We start from the raw sequence: 13079 nt of genomic DNA on the forward strand, positions 1-13079 counted from the left end.
GGAGAGACGGACAGAGATCATCCCCACTGAGAAGATTCGATCGAAGCCCTACAGAGGAGGCACCAAGCACTAAGTTTAGTTACGGGGCCCCCTGGCGAAAACGAGATATTTCGAGACCAAAGCCGTTAGCAGCCGAGGCTGCGCTAGTGGCGCGGGGGAAGAGCACTCAGACGAATCGTCGGGAATAGGATATAGTGCGGTAGTATTCGACTGCATATTTCACATTCCTCGCTATACCCCTTAGCCCTGAATCCCATCCTCAACCTTGGGATTCCATGGGATCGGATCCATGGAACGTCAGAAAATGGGTTCACCTGTAAGGTACCTGGGCCCCGTACCTAGGCCCGTACAAAATGTACTCACTGTATGGGCTGGTAACGCACGCTGATTGTTACTGAACCGGGTTAAGCGGAACCCCACGTTCAAACACACGTTCAGGCAGGCCCCAGGCCCCTGGTGCATGGTACGCACTAAAACTCGTTGACTCCGTTCCAAATTGGGTATCGAGAACCATGGAACGGGAGAATTGGGCGGATCTGTCAACTCATTTGATTATTATCCGTATTGATCTATCTCGAAGCTCTCGGGGATCAGTAGCATCGAAAATCGATGGAGATAGGGGAGGGGGTCGAGATCTAGCCTCAGCTAAGCTTAGCTTTTGACAGAAGCCAATTCTGCGTCGGTGGTGCAACGGGAGCTGGAGACACTAGGACACCGGGACATTTGGGGCTTGGACTGGACAATCCATCGCCCCTGAACGGCTCCACCCGTGTATCGCGTCTGGTATCGTAACTCTCGTTTTAGTTATAGGTCGCTTGCTCCCCCATTCTGTCCTCTAACCGTCGCTGTCGCGGTGCATGCTCTTCCTGATTATCATGAAACAGGTGCTGTCGTCCCATCTCACTACTTAACTTGGGGGCAGTTCTTCATCATGCATCCCCAGCCAACTTTCTCGCCTGGCATGACTGGCCAGTGGGAGGAGGACGGGCACAGCGACCCTCCGTCCACCCGTTCATCAAATGATCCCCCCGACCATATGTCTCATGTTCGGTCGAGGTCCACGGCACACGCGGATAGTCCCAGGCGGCTGTCCGTGTTTAGTGGCCGCTCCCGCAGTAATACGACCACGTCCACCTCGTCTCGTCGTTCGCCCGGTTCCTCCATGACCAGCGATAGCTCCGTCCCGTCGCAGGATGAGCGGACTACTTCCGCTCTCGGCATGCGTTCGGAGAAGGATCGTTCACGCTCGTTTCTCGCTCGTGGAAGCCGCATTCTTCGCCGTCAGGGCAGCAAGATCAATATCGTCGCCACGCTGGACGAGGAAGACGAATTTGATCGGGAGGCCCAGCAACCCAAGATGGATAAATCTGATAAGTTTGGCCGTCGTGCCCGGCGCATTGACAATCGTAAGTAGTGGATGATTGAGGCGCATCACAATGAAGTTTCGAATTTCAAGTTGACTGATCATATGTAGATGAACGCATGAAGAGCCTCATCTCCGACCCATTCGACTTCCACCATTTGACCCATACGAGCCCCTCCCAGTTTCAGGGATTGGAATTGACCCGTGAGAACGATCTCGTCACTGAATTTTCTGTCATTCGCGCCTCTCAACGGCCCGAAGCTGTCCTGAAGGGCATCCGTGCCGACGACATCCACTTCCGCAATTTCTCTACTGAAGACTTGGCCGCATATGGCACCGCCACCACGGTTGATGCGCCTGCTCCTCAGAGTCCGCCACATTCGCCTGCGGCGTCGGGCTCGATCAGTCCCACCAGTCATGCTCAAAGGGAATCTCGCACCTTTGAGAACTTCTCACGCCCGGCTTCGAGATACCCCCGATCATGCCCGACAACGCCCCCGCCCCCGCCCCAAAGCGTCCCGGAAAATGAATCGGAAAATGATGAGCCCGCGCCTCGTGCAATTGACGAGATTTTGGGTTTGTTCGTCGGGTCAGATTTTCCCTGACTACATGGAGTCCAATCCCTCCACACGACTGGAATTCGGCCCGGACCTGATTACTCAACAGCCGCGGGCACACTCCATGAGCAGCCACTATAGCCTGGATGATGTACCAGAGGAGGAGGAAGCCACTCGATTGTGGGAGGACAGCCCCGGGGGAAGCACTGATTACGCCCACTCCCGTTCCACATCGCAGGTCAGTCCAGGGACGGTTGAGCCTCGCTCATGCAGTATGCCTCCCAAGGAACCGCTTTCGATTTTTGTGGCCGAGGAACTATCGCGAAAATTCTCCGAAGCTCTTGGTTCGCCGACTCTCCCTCAAACCCTTCCCGCCTCATCCCCTACTGCTCATGGGGAGATCACTCCCCCAGGCAGGTCGGGCGTTCGCCAATTTTCGTATGGGGATGAACTATACGATTCGTGGGACGCAGATATCGACTACTGCTATGAGCATGCAGCCGAATCCACTTCCGACTTTGATTGGTCACGCACTTCTCTCGAAGAAGCTCAGCGTCCCAAAATCGGCGTGGCTTGTAGTGACGAGTCCTTACTCGGAGCTCCCAGGACTCGCCCTCTGCAGCCCAGTCGACTGAGCACCTCCACACTTCCCACGACGGATCTGGATCCTAGTCCAGCACGTTCATCAACACTGCACTCGGCTGCCACTCCTTCTACCACTGAATTCGAGCGGGATTTCATGACCGGACGCACGGGCGAGTACTTCCAGCCTGTTACTTCCTCAATCTTGCCGTCCACCCTGTCCAAGCAGATCAATCAGGAGACTCTGTACGAGGACTACATCACAACCGATGCGCAATCAGACCAACACTTTCCTTTCCATCAGGGAATGATAGCCTCTGATAACCCCGTGTCCCCGGAGCAGCTTCTCGCCCATCAGCAAATGCAACTCCCAGGAAAGCTTGATGCTCTCCCGTGCAGCCTCCATCGTCCGCAAACACCGGTCTTCCGTATCCACCACCAGTGTGCCGGAGCTGATTCACAGTCTTTCTAACAGCCGCGAGCTGATGCCCACCGATCGGTTGACCGCCAGTGAAACTCTCAGTCGGCCCCCTTCTTCTCACCATCGCCAGACCAAGAGTCTTGAGGCTCATCTGCTGTTCCAGGCGGGCAGCAACAATCTCTCCACCTCCGACCTGAGTCTCTCCTCTTCGACCCATGACCGGGCCAAGTCCATCTCGGAGGTAGAGGTCCACCCTGCCGATTTCCCTCTCCCTTCGGTCCCATCTAAGAACGCAAACCGCCCGAAGAAGACTCGCAAATCATCCTATTCTCTGTTCCCCACAGCCCACTGAGGCTCCTCTGCTCTATCCGCAAAAATATCTTGTTTGCACACTTCTGCCGTCCCGCTCGCTTCCTCGGATAGAGCCATCACGAATCCACGATCTTTTTCCTATATCTGTCAGCCTTGTTGCATATTTTGTGATACGTTCTCATTGTTTTCATTTTTTTTTCGATGCATTTCTGGGCGATTTTCTGGGTTTGGTGTCTGGCCCTGGGACAAAAAGCACTGGAAAAGAGGGTTGGGAAGGGATGGATTGGAACATTCGCTATCTGTTTCTTTCGTTGTGACCATAGAAAGCCATGGGTGAATACCGTGGTGTTTGAATCTGATTGAGCCATAAGTCAAGACCCTGTTCCTAGAAACATCAAGCTGTATAGCGCATCACGTATAGATCTGGTATCGTACTTTGTGTAAAACGGGATCGAGGTGGAGTGCATCCCTGGCTGGTCATATGACCTCCAAGGCTATATCTTATCTCAGCTTCACCTTTGACCACCTCAACTCAAACCCACCATGGCATCCCCTCCGTCCCAAGCGCTGGCCAAGCGATCGGGGGCGAGCTTATGGCGCCGCCTCCAGCGCCCAAGAGAATCAAACGCCCTGCCACCGTCCTCGATGAAGATGTCTACACATCCGCCCTCTCCCACATCATCGCCCGCGACTTTTTCCCAGGCTTGCTAGAGACTCAGGCCAAGCAGGAATACCTCGACGCTCTCGAGTCAAAGGATAAAGAATGGATCACAAGTTCCAAGAAAAGGCTCGCCAGTGTCATGCGCACTCCAACGCCAGGATCCAATGCGCGCCGAAAGACAGACGCTGGGTCTGTCGCTGGGACGCCACAGCATGTGCCCGGCCGAGCAGATCAAACTCCCCATGGTTGGGGAGGAGATACCCTTATGTCTGTTGCTTCGACTGCTACAGATAGAAATGACCTGGAGATTCCTGATGTTTCGAACATGGGACTGCTCGCGTTCCAGGCGAAGTACACCAGCGAAGACAACGAATCATTCAATAAGGTTCTGGACAAGCAAAACACGAAGAAGAGGGAGAAGTACGCCTGGCTATGGAATCAGAATAAGGTTCCGTCTGCGCGACAAATCGCCCATCATCAGCGTGAAGCCAAGCGCATCGCCGCGCAGGGTGGCAACCCCCAGACGGCTCTCATCAGGAAAGACGACGCACCAGCTGTAAAGACCGACCTCGGGGCACGCCCTGCTAGGCCAGATGCCTGGAATTCTCGCCCTGACAACACGCTCATGTTCCTCTCCATCCTCAGTCGAGGAGACGCACGAAACTCTGCAACAAAAAGCCGAAGCAGCCTCCCGCGCAGGTCCAAAGCGCACACTATACCAAAACACACGCCTCCTAGACGCCGACGCTGCAGCCGCCGCAGATGCAACAAACAAAGTCCCGCCCTCTCCATCTCTCTCCGCCATCCAAGATGCCATCGCCGGCCGCCCGCGTCTTGGCGAGTCCGAAGCAGCATCCGCACTCGCAGGCAGTGAAACTCCCCGCGTCAACGGCTACGCGTTCGTCGATGAAGATGAACCTGAACCTCAAACCGAGCCCGCTGGCTCTCTCGACGCAGACTGGCGCCTGCTGGGATCCAGCGACTCCACTCCAAATCCATTCCAGATCGGCGAAACACGCAAACGCGAAGCACTACACCACCGCATGGTTGATCGCGTTGCGCGGAATAAACGCACCGAGAAGGTTGCGCGGACTACCAAGACGCCTATCGCGACACCACGCTTCGCTAGTAGCCCGCGCATTGATTTTGGGCTGCGGTCTGGCCCAACGCCTGGCTCCTCGGCTGGTTCAAAGATGTTGACTCCAGCTGCGCAGAAGCTACTGAACCAGGTCGGGAGTACGCCGAGAGCTTCGGGGTCGACATCGAAGTCGGGGTTAGGGAATATGTGGACTCCGACACCGCGACGGAAGTGATTATGCATAATGACTATGATTTTATACCGAATACCACGGGGGCGTTTGTTACTTTCCATGCACGATAGATGAGTAAATGTTTCATTGTTAGCTATCAAATACAATTTTGAACATAAGAAGAAGAAAGACCCTTGAGATCCACGACTTTCCTGACACTTTCCCTTAATAAAAATGACAGTCTTAAATCAACCCCACACTCACCCACCTTCCAAAACCAACCTCACATCCTGATAATGACCTTACCCGTATGCTTAGCAGCATACAAATAATCAAAAGCATCCTGACTCTCCTCGAAAGAGAAAACTCTTGGATCCAAAAGTGGTCTCAGCGAAACCTCCTTTTCATTCAAGAAGTCGCACAAATTCTTCTGATCGATCTTCGATCCAACCGAGATACCCCTACAAAGTCCTTGTTAGCACTAATTTTTTCGTATCAAGTGAAAAGTATTAAAAAAGAAAGAAAGAAAGAAAGAAAGAAAGACCACATAGTCAAACAAGAAATGTACAGCAAACCATCAAAGAAGAAAAAAGAAAAAGAAACAGAAAACCACCTACCGAATTGTCACACTCTTCCTCAGAGTCGGCCCCATCAGATCAGGAACCTGTGCGGCCTCAAATCCGCCCAAAAATCCAACAATAGATACAAGACCTCTTCTCGCGAGACTCGCGAGACTTTTGGAGATCGTCGTCACGCCTACATTTTCAATGACGATGTCTACGCCGCGCTTTGTGAGGCGGTGGACTTCTTCGTCCCAATTTGGATGGGTGGTGTAGTTGATTGTAGAGATGGAGCCCGATGGTCCGATAGAGTGGGCGTGGGAGAGTTTCTTGTCGGAGGAGGATGTGATGATCGGGTGGATGCCTGTTGCTAGACACAGGATGAGAGCGAAGATGCTTACACCGCCGGTTCCTGGGATTTGGGTATAGGTCAGTATAAAAGGGGTTGTATTTGGTAGGGTTATAAAGGTCTGGATTGTGATGGGATGGGATGAGAGACCTTGTAGGAGAGCTGTGCCGTGGGATCGGGGCATTGCGAGGGCATTCCAGGCGGTGGTTCCAGCACAGGGTATACATGAAGCCTAGCTTTATGGATTAGCTACTGAATATTCAACCCAAATTCCTATGGATCATATAGAGTACATACTTCCTCCCAGGATAAATACTTGGGGAGATGGAGCAGGACATCCTGCTCGAAGACTGCGAATTGTCGCAATACCCCGTCCACATCACCACCTAGTGCTCTCATCTCATCCTCGGTGCCGGTGAGATTATTCAGATCGAAGATTGGGGCAACGTGATCGCCAATCTTGAATTGGTTGACTTCGGGCCCGATCTCGATGACCTGGGCGGCGCAGTCGGAGGCGGGGATGCCGTGAGGGATGACATTCACGGGATACTTTCCATCCATCATGGCTACGTCTCGATAGTTAAGGGAGACGGCGTGGATGCGCAGGAGGACTTCGCTTGGTTTGAGGGCGGGGATCGTTTCTGTTACCGGGATGAGGGTCTGGCGGCCGGGATTTGTGCTACGGCGGTAGGCTTTGTAGGTCGTCATGGTGATAGATGAATGAATGATGGATGAAGTGATAGTTTGGTGGGTTGTTCGATTCTTAGATATGTAGACCTGGTGATTTGGGAGGTTTCTTATAGTTCTCTTAAAGTTTGAGATTTCTCTTGAATCATAGCCGTGTATTCTTATAGTCAGAATTATTAATATATTCGCGAGGTAGCTGATAAATCCATGGTGGGATAGGTGGGATGCCCTATTCTCATCGTGTACTATTACTTTCGGTGATAACCGATCTACTTCACCTTTCCTGGTGTGTCCGGCATCCCACATTTGATCCCACCGGCACTTGAGCCTCCCGCTTTTGTTAGGATCTTGATCGACGAGCGGTCTCCCCAGTTTATGTTTCTTGGAAATTGCTATAGAGAATCCTTGACATTATGAATAGATGACTTGCGGAAATCGAATTCATTGCTAGATAACTTAATACAACCGTGGCGAGATTTGAAAAGGTATCGTACCTAACAAGCAGTTACCTCGGGGTTAATCTGTCAGAAATGCTCTAAAGTCTTCCAATAAGCCTTGAAATATGTATAGCCCACTTGAAAATCGTGCAAACATATTGCAACACGATCTTCGTATTCAAGTCCCGAGAAAGTGATTGAGTATAACTCCGGGAATCTCCCATCGGGACGAACAGGAACAACAACCCGAAATCCTCCCGGCCCGATCTCGGTCCACCTTTCAACTTCAGCTTGAATCGCATTCCAATATACTCCATGTTATTCTACCAATATACTTCATGTTACTCTCATTCCCATAATCAACTCAAAATTATACACAGCAGGTACTTGCCTTCCGAACAGATCTCAATCCTACCACTAACCCAGTCTCAGGTATCGACGACCTTACCTGGCTGACATCGATATCAGATCGTGTCTCATGCAAGAGTGAACCACCATCTGCATTCTGCAACATGAGCATCGACTCAAACACCAGCCCGCAAGGCTCAGAGTCAACAGCTGAATCTGGTGCTCCTTGCTCGGTGACTGCTACGCAAGACTCTTCAGATGCAGGTTCAAAAGTATTGGATGAGAAACCACAGAGTCAATCGGGACCTGCGTCTCTCCTTACATCGCTATGGTCACCGTTCAGTTCGATGTTGCATATCTCATCACCGAATAAGATAGAGGAATCAACTGGGACACATCAAGACCCTACTCAGACTTCAACGATTGATCAATCTCAACCAGCCGACTCGCCGAAAGAGCCAGCGTCAGAGCCAGCGCCAGAGCCAAAGCCAGAGCTGGAGTCAGAACCAGAACCTTACTATACACCAAAGACTACGCCAACTTTCAAACGCCTTGCGAAACTTCGTCTCAGTGGAACGAGAGAAAAGCAGCTGATTCGCGCCGCCTCTCGTGCTCACAATGATCCCCCGCCTCCACCAGGCTTAGGTCTGTGCTGTGGTAGCTCCTGTGATCCCTGTGTGAATGAGCTTTGGAGACAGGAGAGGGATACATGGAGAGAGAGATGGGGGGGACCACGCCATCGAAGATAGTGAGAAAGACAAAGAAAAGAAGAATTTAGAGTGGTGATTGAATACCCGGTACCGTCCTGTAGACTCCCATACAAAGACAAAGAACAGATACACATAGACATAAATATCGACATGAAATCATTCGCTATGGATCTGTACAGACACTCATCATAACACTACCTACACAGCCCACCAGATACCCCAAATCCCAGCCAACAGATAAACACTCCCCCAAATACCCATCTTCGCTCCAAGATTCAGGAAATATGCGGCCCCGAGATAACTACACGTAATATCCCCATTCGCATCCCGGTAACCGTAACTCGAGTTCGCCCATGCTCCAGTGGGACAATTGAATCCAAGAGACATTGGACAATCTTTCACCAAAGTATGACAAACGTCCAAACAGGGCAGAATCTCCTTGTATGGACCCGGTTTGATCTTCGTATCGATCAATTGATTCCTCGAGGAGTTCGTCGCGACAGATTGTCGATACGGGCTATCGGCGGGAAGCGATGTGCCGTTGATAAAATCTTGTCCAGCGTTGCGAACCATGAGGTAGGAGGCGTTATTGCTGAAGTCGGCGCAGCGGGGGATACTGACGCTGCAGAGCCATTGTTTGTAGGCACTCGCGCAGTCGTCACAGCCAACTGTTAGAGAGAACATTGATTCTTGGGAGGCGTTGCATTGAATTTGTTGGAGGGAGTAGCTGAAGTTTGTGTAGTAATTTTGAGCGTTGACGTCGTAGATCTCACGGAGGGAGGCCACGTTGAGTTTAGGGTTCGAAGGGACGGCGTACGCTACTTCCGAGCAGAATGTTAGGTTGAATAGGACGGCGCAATTGTCGTCTGCGTGGTGGTAATGGTCAGTGATGAATCTGTTTATACGCTGGCATAGGTGTACAAACCAGCTTTGGTGGTAAAATTCATCGGCATCCATACTTTTCCACCGCCGCCGATAACGCCGTTGCCGGTTAGCGTTGAGTTGCCCACCATCGCAAGAATACCATTGTAGGTGGAACTTCGGTTGAGGCCGGTTATGTAAAACTGCTCTTTGGGCTGGTTCCCTAGTCCTCGACTGGTCATACCTACTTCGACCGAGTTGCTGATTCGTCCCACTTGCGACAACTCGTCTAACGCGCAAAAAGACCGCTCCAGACCGGCAAGCGCTGTGTTGTTGATATTGTGCGCGAACATAGTAAATGGGGGTATCATGTTCATCCACTGCTCATAATTCGTGGTGTTGGGATTAGATTGCGTTAAATTGTTCGTGACCAAAAGTGCGGCGGAGTGATCTGCGTCGACAAAGTAAAGAAACGGGTCGTAGTCGTCCACCGAATGGAAGAAAGCGTCAATGGAGGCTGCGATCTGGTATTTGTAGGAGCCCGAGTATGCCGTGGAGTTTGGCGCTGTGACTCCAATATAGACATCGCTGTCTGTCTCAACTGTAATGCCGATATAACCACCCGATGCAGTGGTCTTATTCTGTTGTGAGTCATTCTTCCCAGGCCCAGGTTCCTCCAGATCCTCCGCGAGAGAGACGTACATCTCTAACTGGGGAAACGAGCCTGAGTCAGCAGTGCCGTTCGCGGTCGGTTTACTGCACGTTGTCAGAGACAGATAGACCGTTGTCGAGCGCTTCTCCAGATTCCGTCTCCGCAAATCATGTTCAATCTTTGTCGACTCATCTAGACTTCGCGAACTCAAGTCCGCCGGGAGACCCTTGCCAGCCACACCATGCTTGCCATTCACCACACTTGAAGTAATATACCAATACTGTGTGGCTCCAGCTTCAATGGTCGCGGTCTGGAAGTCATTGTTGGCTAGAGATATGCCTGACGCGGGGTATCGTCGCACCAGGTCCAGCCCGTTCGACTCCCCATTCTCATCCACGCTGTCTCGGAGCTCGAGCCCATTGAACGAGTCCAGCGCAAAAGGCAATCCTGCTCCATCGCTGACGACCGGCCCGCCGACGTTCAGGGACTCGACTTCGATGCCCAGAGAAGAACCACCATCTGCAATGGCAGTGGATAGACTAGCGAGAATGAGGAGGAGTGTGGTAGTGACTGTTGCAGTCAGGGAGTACTGCAGGTTTATGGAGAGTGATCGCATGGAAAGTCAATAAGCGAGAGGAACAGCGCATAGGAGTTTTCGGGAGGCTCGGCGCAACCGGATAGATCCAAGGATCAAGGACGAGCGGTGAACTTGCACACCAGCTGAGAACCTTTCCCTAAGTGTAATAAGACCTTCAGCGGCATGTAGTCGGCTAGTGAGATGTTTTGGAGAAAGAGGGCGGTGCTATCGCGGACCCCTTATCGAGTTGCTGCCTTGATGCCTTGCTCCACTTGACGCGTGTCAGTCTCGATCATTTTCGTTATCTTATTTTCGTATCCATGTGCTTGTACCACATTGAGGACTCCTGAGCAATATTTCAAACGTAGCGGTGTATTTTCAAACCAGGTTAAGCTAATGAAAGTGTAACAAAATACAGATATAATTGACTGGCAGAACGCTCACAGAGCCGCCATCAATTCAAAATGAATAATATCAACACATGGCGGATGAGAATAATCACAGCAAAATGAAACAAGACAAAAGAACCAAAGAAACATAAAAATGACGGGAAAATTTAAACCAGCTTCTGCCAGCGAGCAAGGGCCATACTGACGACGACAATGGCTCCCATCACGCCCAGAATGCCGAAGAACCAGGCAAGTCCAGGGGTGTCTTTACCGGGGACATTGACATTCATACCGAAAAGACCACAGATCAAATTCATAGGAACCAAAATGGTAGCAATGAGAGTGACCTTGCTGAGGACCTTGTTGACGTGGTTTCCCAACGCAATGTTGGTCACGTTCAGCTGAGCAAGATAGTTGGTATGCGAACGGCTGAGCATCTTCTCGAAGTGGGCCAAGTTGGACATCATGGTGACGACGTGATCCTGAATATCACCCAAGTACAGACCAATGTCACCACGAGGAGTCATCGCGTACTGCTCGTTGCAGCGCTTAGAAAATCCACGGATGACATCTGCCTTGCCGCCGAGAAGGCGCATCAAACTCATGACCTTCTTGCGCAAGCCACCGATCCGAGGGAGGAACGACTCAAAGTCATCCACTCGAGCGATGAAGACGTGGTCTTCGATCGCTTCAGATTCAACCTCCACATCGCGAATCACGGGACCAAAGCTATCGACGATGTCATCGATCATAGCATAACAGATCCAGTCACTGCTGAGGGATACATAATCACGCAGCTTTCCAATACGCTTGCGCACATTGGAGGCATGGGGGTTGTCCACAAAGGAAAAGGTCAAGACGCCGTCGCGGAAAACGACCATGTAGAAGTTGACCGGCTCCAGGAACTCCTCGCTGGTCTTGTCCATCTGATAGAAGGTACGGAAACAGACAAAGTAGTACTGTTTGAACAATTCGACCTTCTCACGGGCTTCCTGAGTCTGAATATCCTCCTGAGTCAGAGGGTGAATGTTGAACGCCCGGGAGATGGCACCAAGCTCATCGTCAGTAGGGTTAACCACATCGAGCCACCACACACCTCCCTCGGGACCAAGCTGGAACAGATCACGGAAGGTGTCACCAGGAAGAACCAGATCTCCCAGGTCAGCAGCGTGCACTGTAGTTTGAGACTCGGATGAGAAGAATCCAAAGCGAGTGGGCTCGTTGGTGTTCTGGAGGGTCTCCACCAACTCCTTCTCATCCATCACCTTACCGTTCTCAACTGGTTCATCGAAATCACCAAACGTTTGAGACGTTTCAGTCGAGTCGGACTTCTTGAATTCGTCCACATCGGACCCCTTGAGGCCCGGCCGAAGATCGTAAAAGACCCGAGGCTTCTTGCTTTGCGAACTCAGGCTGTGCTTGCGGCGGTTGCCTGCCGTAGCAGCTCTGGTTTTCTGATTCAAAGCGACAAATTCCTCCAATTCCTCGTAGTCGATGACTGGAATGCGACCAGGCTCTTCGTACGTGTGGATGCACGCCTCTTCAGGTGCGACGACAGAGGGATCACCGATCTGGGGTCGGATGGCGCTAGCGTTGCTGAATGTTGGGCGCCGACACTGGGTACCACCTGAAACGGTGCGCTGCAGCAGCGCCTCTAGATCAGGAGGAGCATGGCTGTCCAGCGTGTTAGCCCGCTCACGGCGACGGGGGTCGGCGAAAGCTTCCACAGAGTTGGGCGGCGAAGACGAATGAGCCGACACAGATGAGGCTCGGTCGGCGTTGACGAGGTCCTGGTGGCCACAACTGATACGACGCGGAGTATGGTAGTTGGCATTTGGGTCGACCGAGAAGCGTCGGCCCACATTCATTTCATCATCATCCACGATGGCTTGTTCAAAATCTCGAAAGACCGGAGCGGCCTCTCTAAGAGCGTCCTGTGCCTGAAGCAGGTCAGGACGGTCCTGCATTCTCCACCATACCCCTGCGGTACGGTGTCTTGTCGGTTCAGAGGCTCCTGTTGCGGGGCCTCAATGCGTGGCGCGTTCATATATTGACGGTGATCATCCAGCTCGGGGACGGGAGTGCTGTACCGTGTCAGGCACAGCTCCTTCTCGGAGCGTGGCGTGTCGGACATCTTGATTTGAGATTATCTGTTTATGACGCTAGATTGGCAGTTTTTCTTTGGAGATGGTAATGGTCTTTTAAAGTTGCACTTGGCAGCACGACAACCGCAGACGCAGGTCGGTAAGAGGTCCGTTTAGTGACGACCCTCCATCCATAGGCCAGACCCTTCACGAGGGCCTGGAGTTACCGACAAACGTCTGGCTGCCAAAGTTGGAGGTGGGAGTAAAACAAGTTAGGGG

At 51.9% G+C, this 13079-nt stretch overlaps 5 protein-coding genes across 5 annotated transcripts; 2 read left to right on the plus strand and 3 right to left on the minus strand.

The window, feature by feature from the left end:
- Positions 1-931: 931 nt before the first annotated feature.
- N7477_009201 (uncharacterized protein) lies at positions 932-3275 on the plus strand (the record flags this gene model as incomplete). Its single annotated transcript, XM_056970862.1, has 4 exons — positions 932-1406; positions 1475-1947; positions 2030-2748; positions 2846-3275. The coding sequence occupies 4 exons, from the start codon at positions 932-934 to the stop codon at positions 3273-3275; spliced, it is 2097 nt and encodes a 698-aa protein (XP_056817841.1).
- Positions 3276-3564: 289 nt separating this feature from the next.
- Positions 3565-5209, plus strand: N7477_009202 (splicing factor ESS-2 family protein; the record flags this gene model as incomplete). The annotated part of the gene is made up of 3 exons (XM_056970863.1): positions 3565-3568; positions 3746-4405; positions 4542-5209. 3 exons carry the CDS (start codon positions 3565-3567, stop codon positions 5207-5209), a joined length of 1332 nt encoding a protein of 443 aa, XP_056817842.1.
- Positions 5210-5429: 220 nt separating this feature from the next.
- On the minus strand, positions 5430-6763 carry N7477_009203 (zinc-dependent alcohol dehydrogenase family protein; the record flags this gene model as incomplete). The annotated part of the gene is made up of 3 exons (XM_056970864.1): positions 5430-5607; positions 5764-6287; positions 6353-6763. The coding sequence occupies 3 exons, from the start codon at positions 6761-6763 to the stop codon at positions 5430-5432; spliced, it is 1113 nt and encodes a 370-aa protein (XP_056817843.1).
- A 1672-nt stretch (positions 6764-8435) lies between these two features.
- On the minus strand, positions 8436-10366 carry N7477_009204 (MID1 family protein; the record flags this gene model as incomplete). The annotated part of the gene is made up of 2 exons (XM_056970865.1): positions 8436-9103; positions 9163-10366. 2 exons carry the CDS (start codon positions 10364-10366, stop codon positions 8436-8438), a joined length of 1872 nt encoding a protein of 623 aa, XP_056817844.1.
- A 517-nt stretch (positions 10367-10883) lies between these two features.
- On the minus strand, positions 10884-12850 carry N7477_009205 (magnesium transporter CorA family protein; the record flags this gene model as incomplete). Its single annotated transcript, XM_056970866.1, is given in 2 exon segments — positions 10884-12684; positions 12696-12850. The coding sequence occupies 2 exon segments, from the start codon at positions 12848-12850 to the stop codon at positions 10884-10886; spliced, it is 1956 nt and encodes a 651-aa protein (XP_056817845.1).
- Between the last annotated feature and the right edge of the window lie 229 nt (positions 12851-13079).

This window comes from Penicillium maclennaniae, assembly GCF_028827695.1.
Source record: "Penicillium maclennaniae strain IBT 15551 chromosome Unknown utg000008l:1.0-3552695.0:1.0-3555053.0, whole genome shotgun sequence".
Taxonomy (NCBI): domain Eukaryota; kingdom Fungi; phylum Ascomycota; class Eurotiomycetes; order Eurotiales; family Aspergillaceae; genus Penicillium; species Penicillium maclennaniae.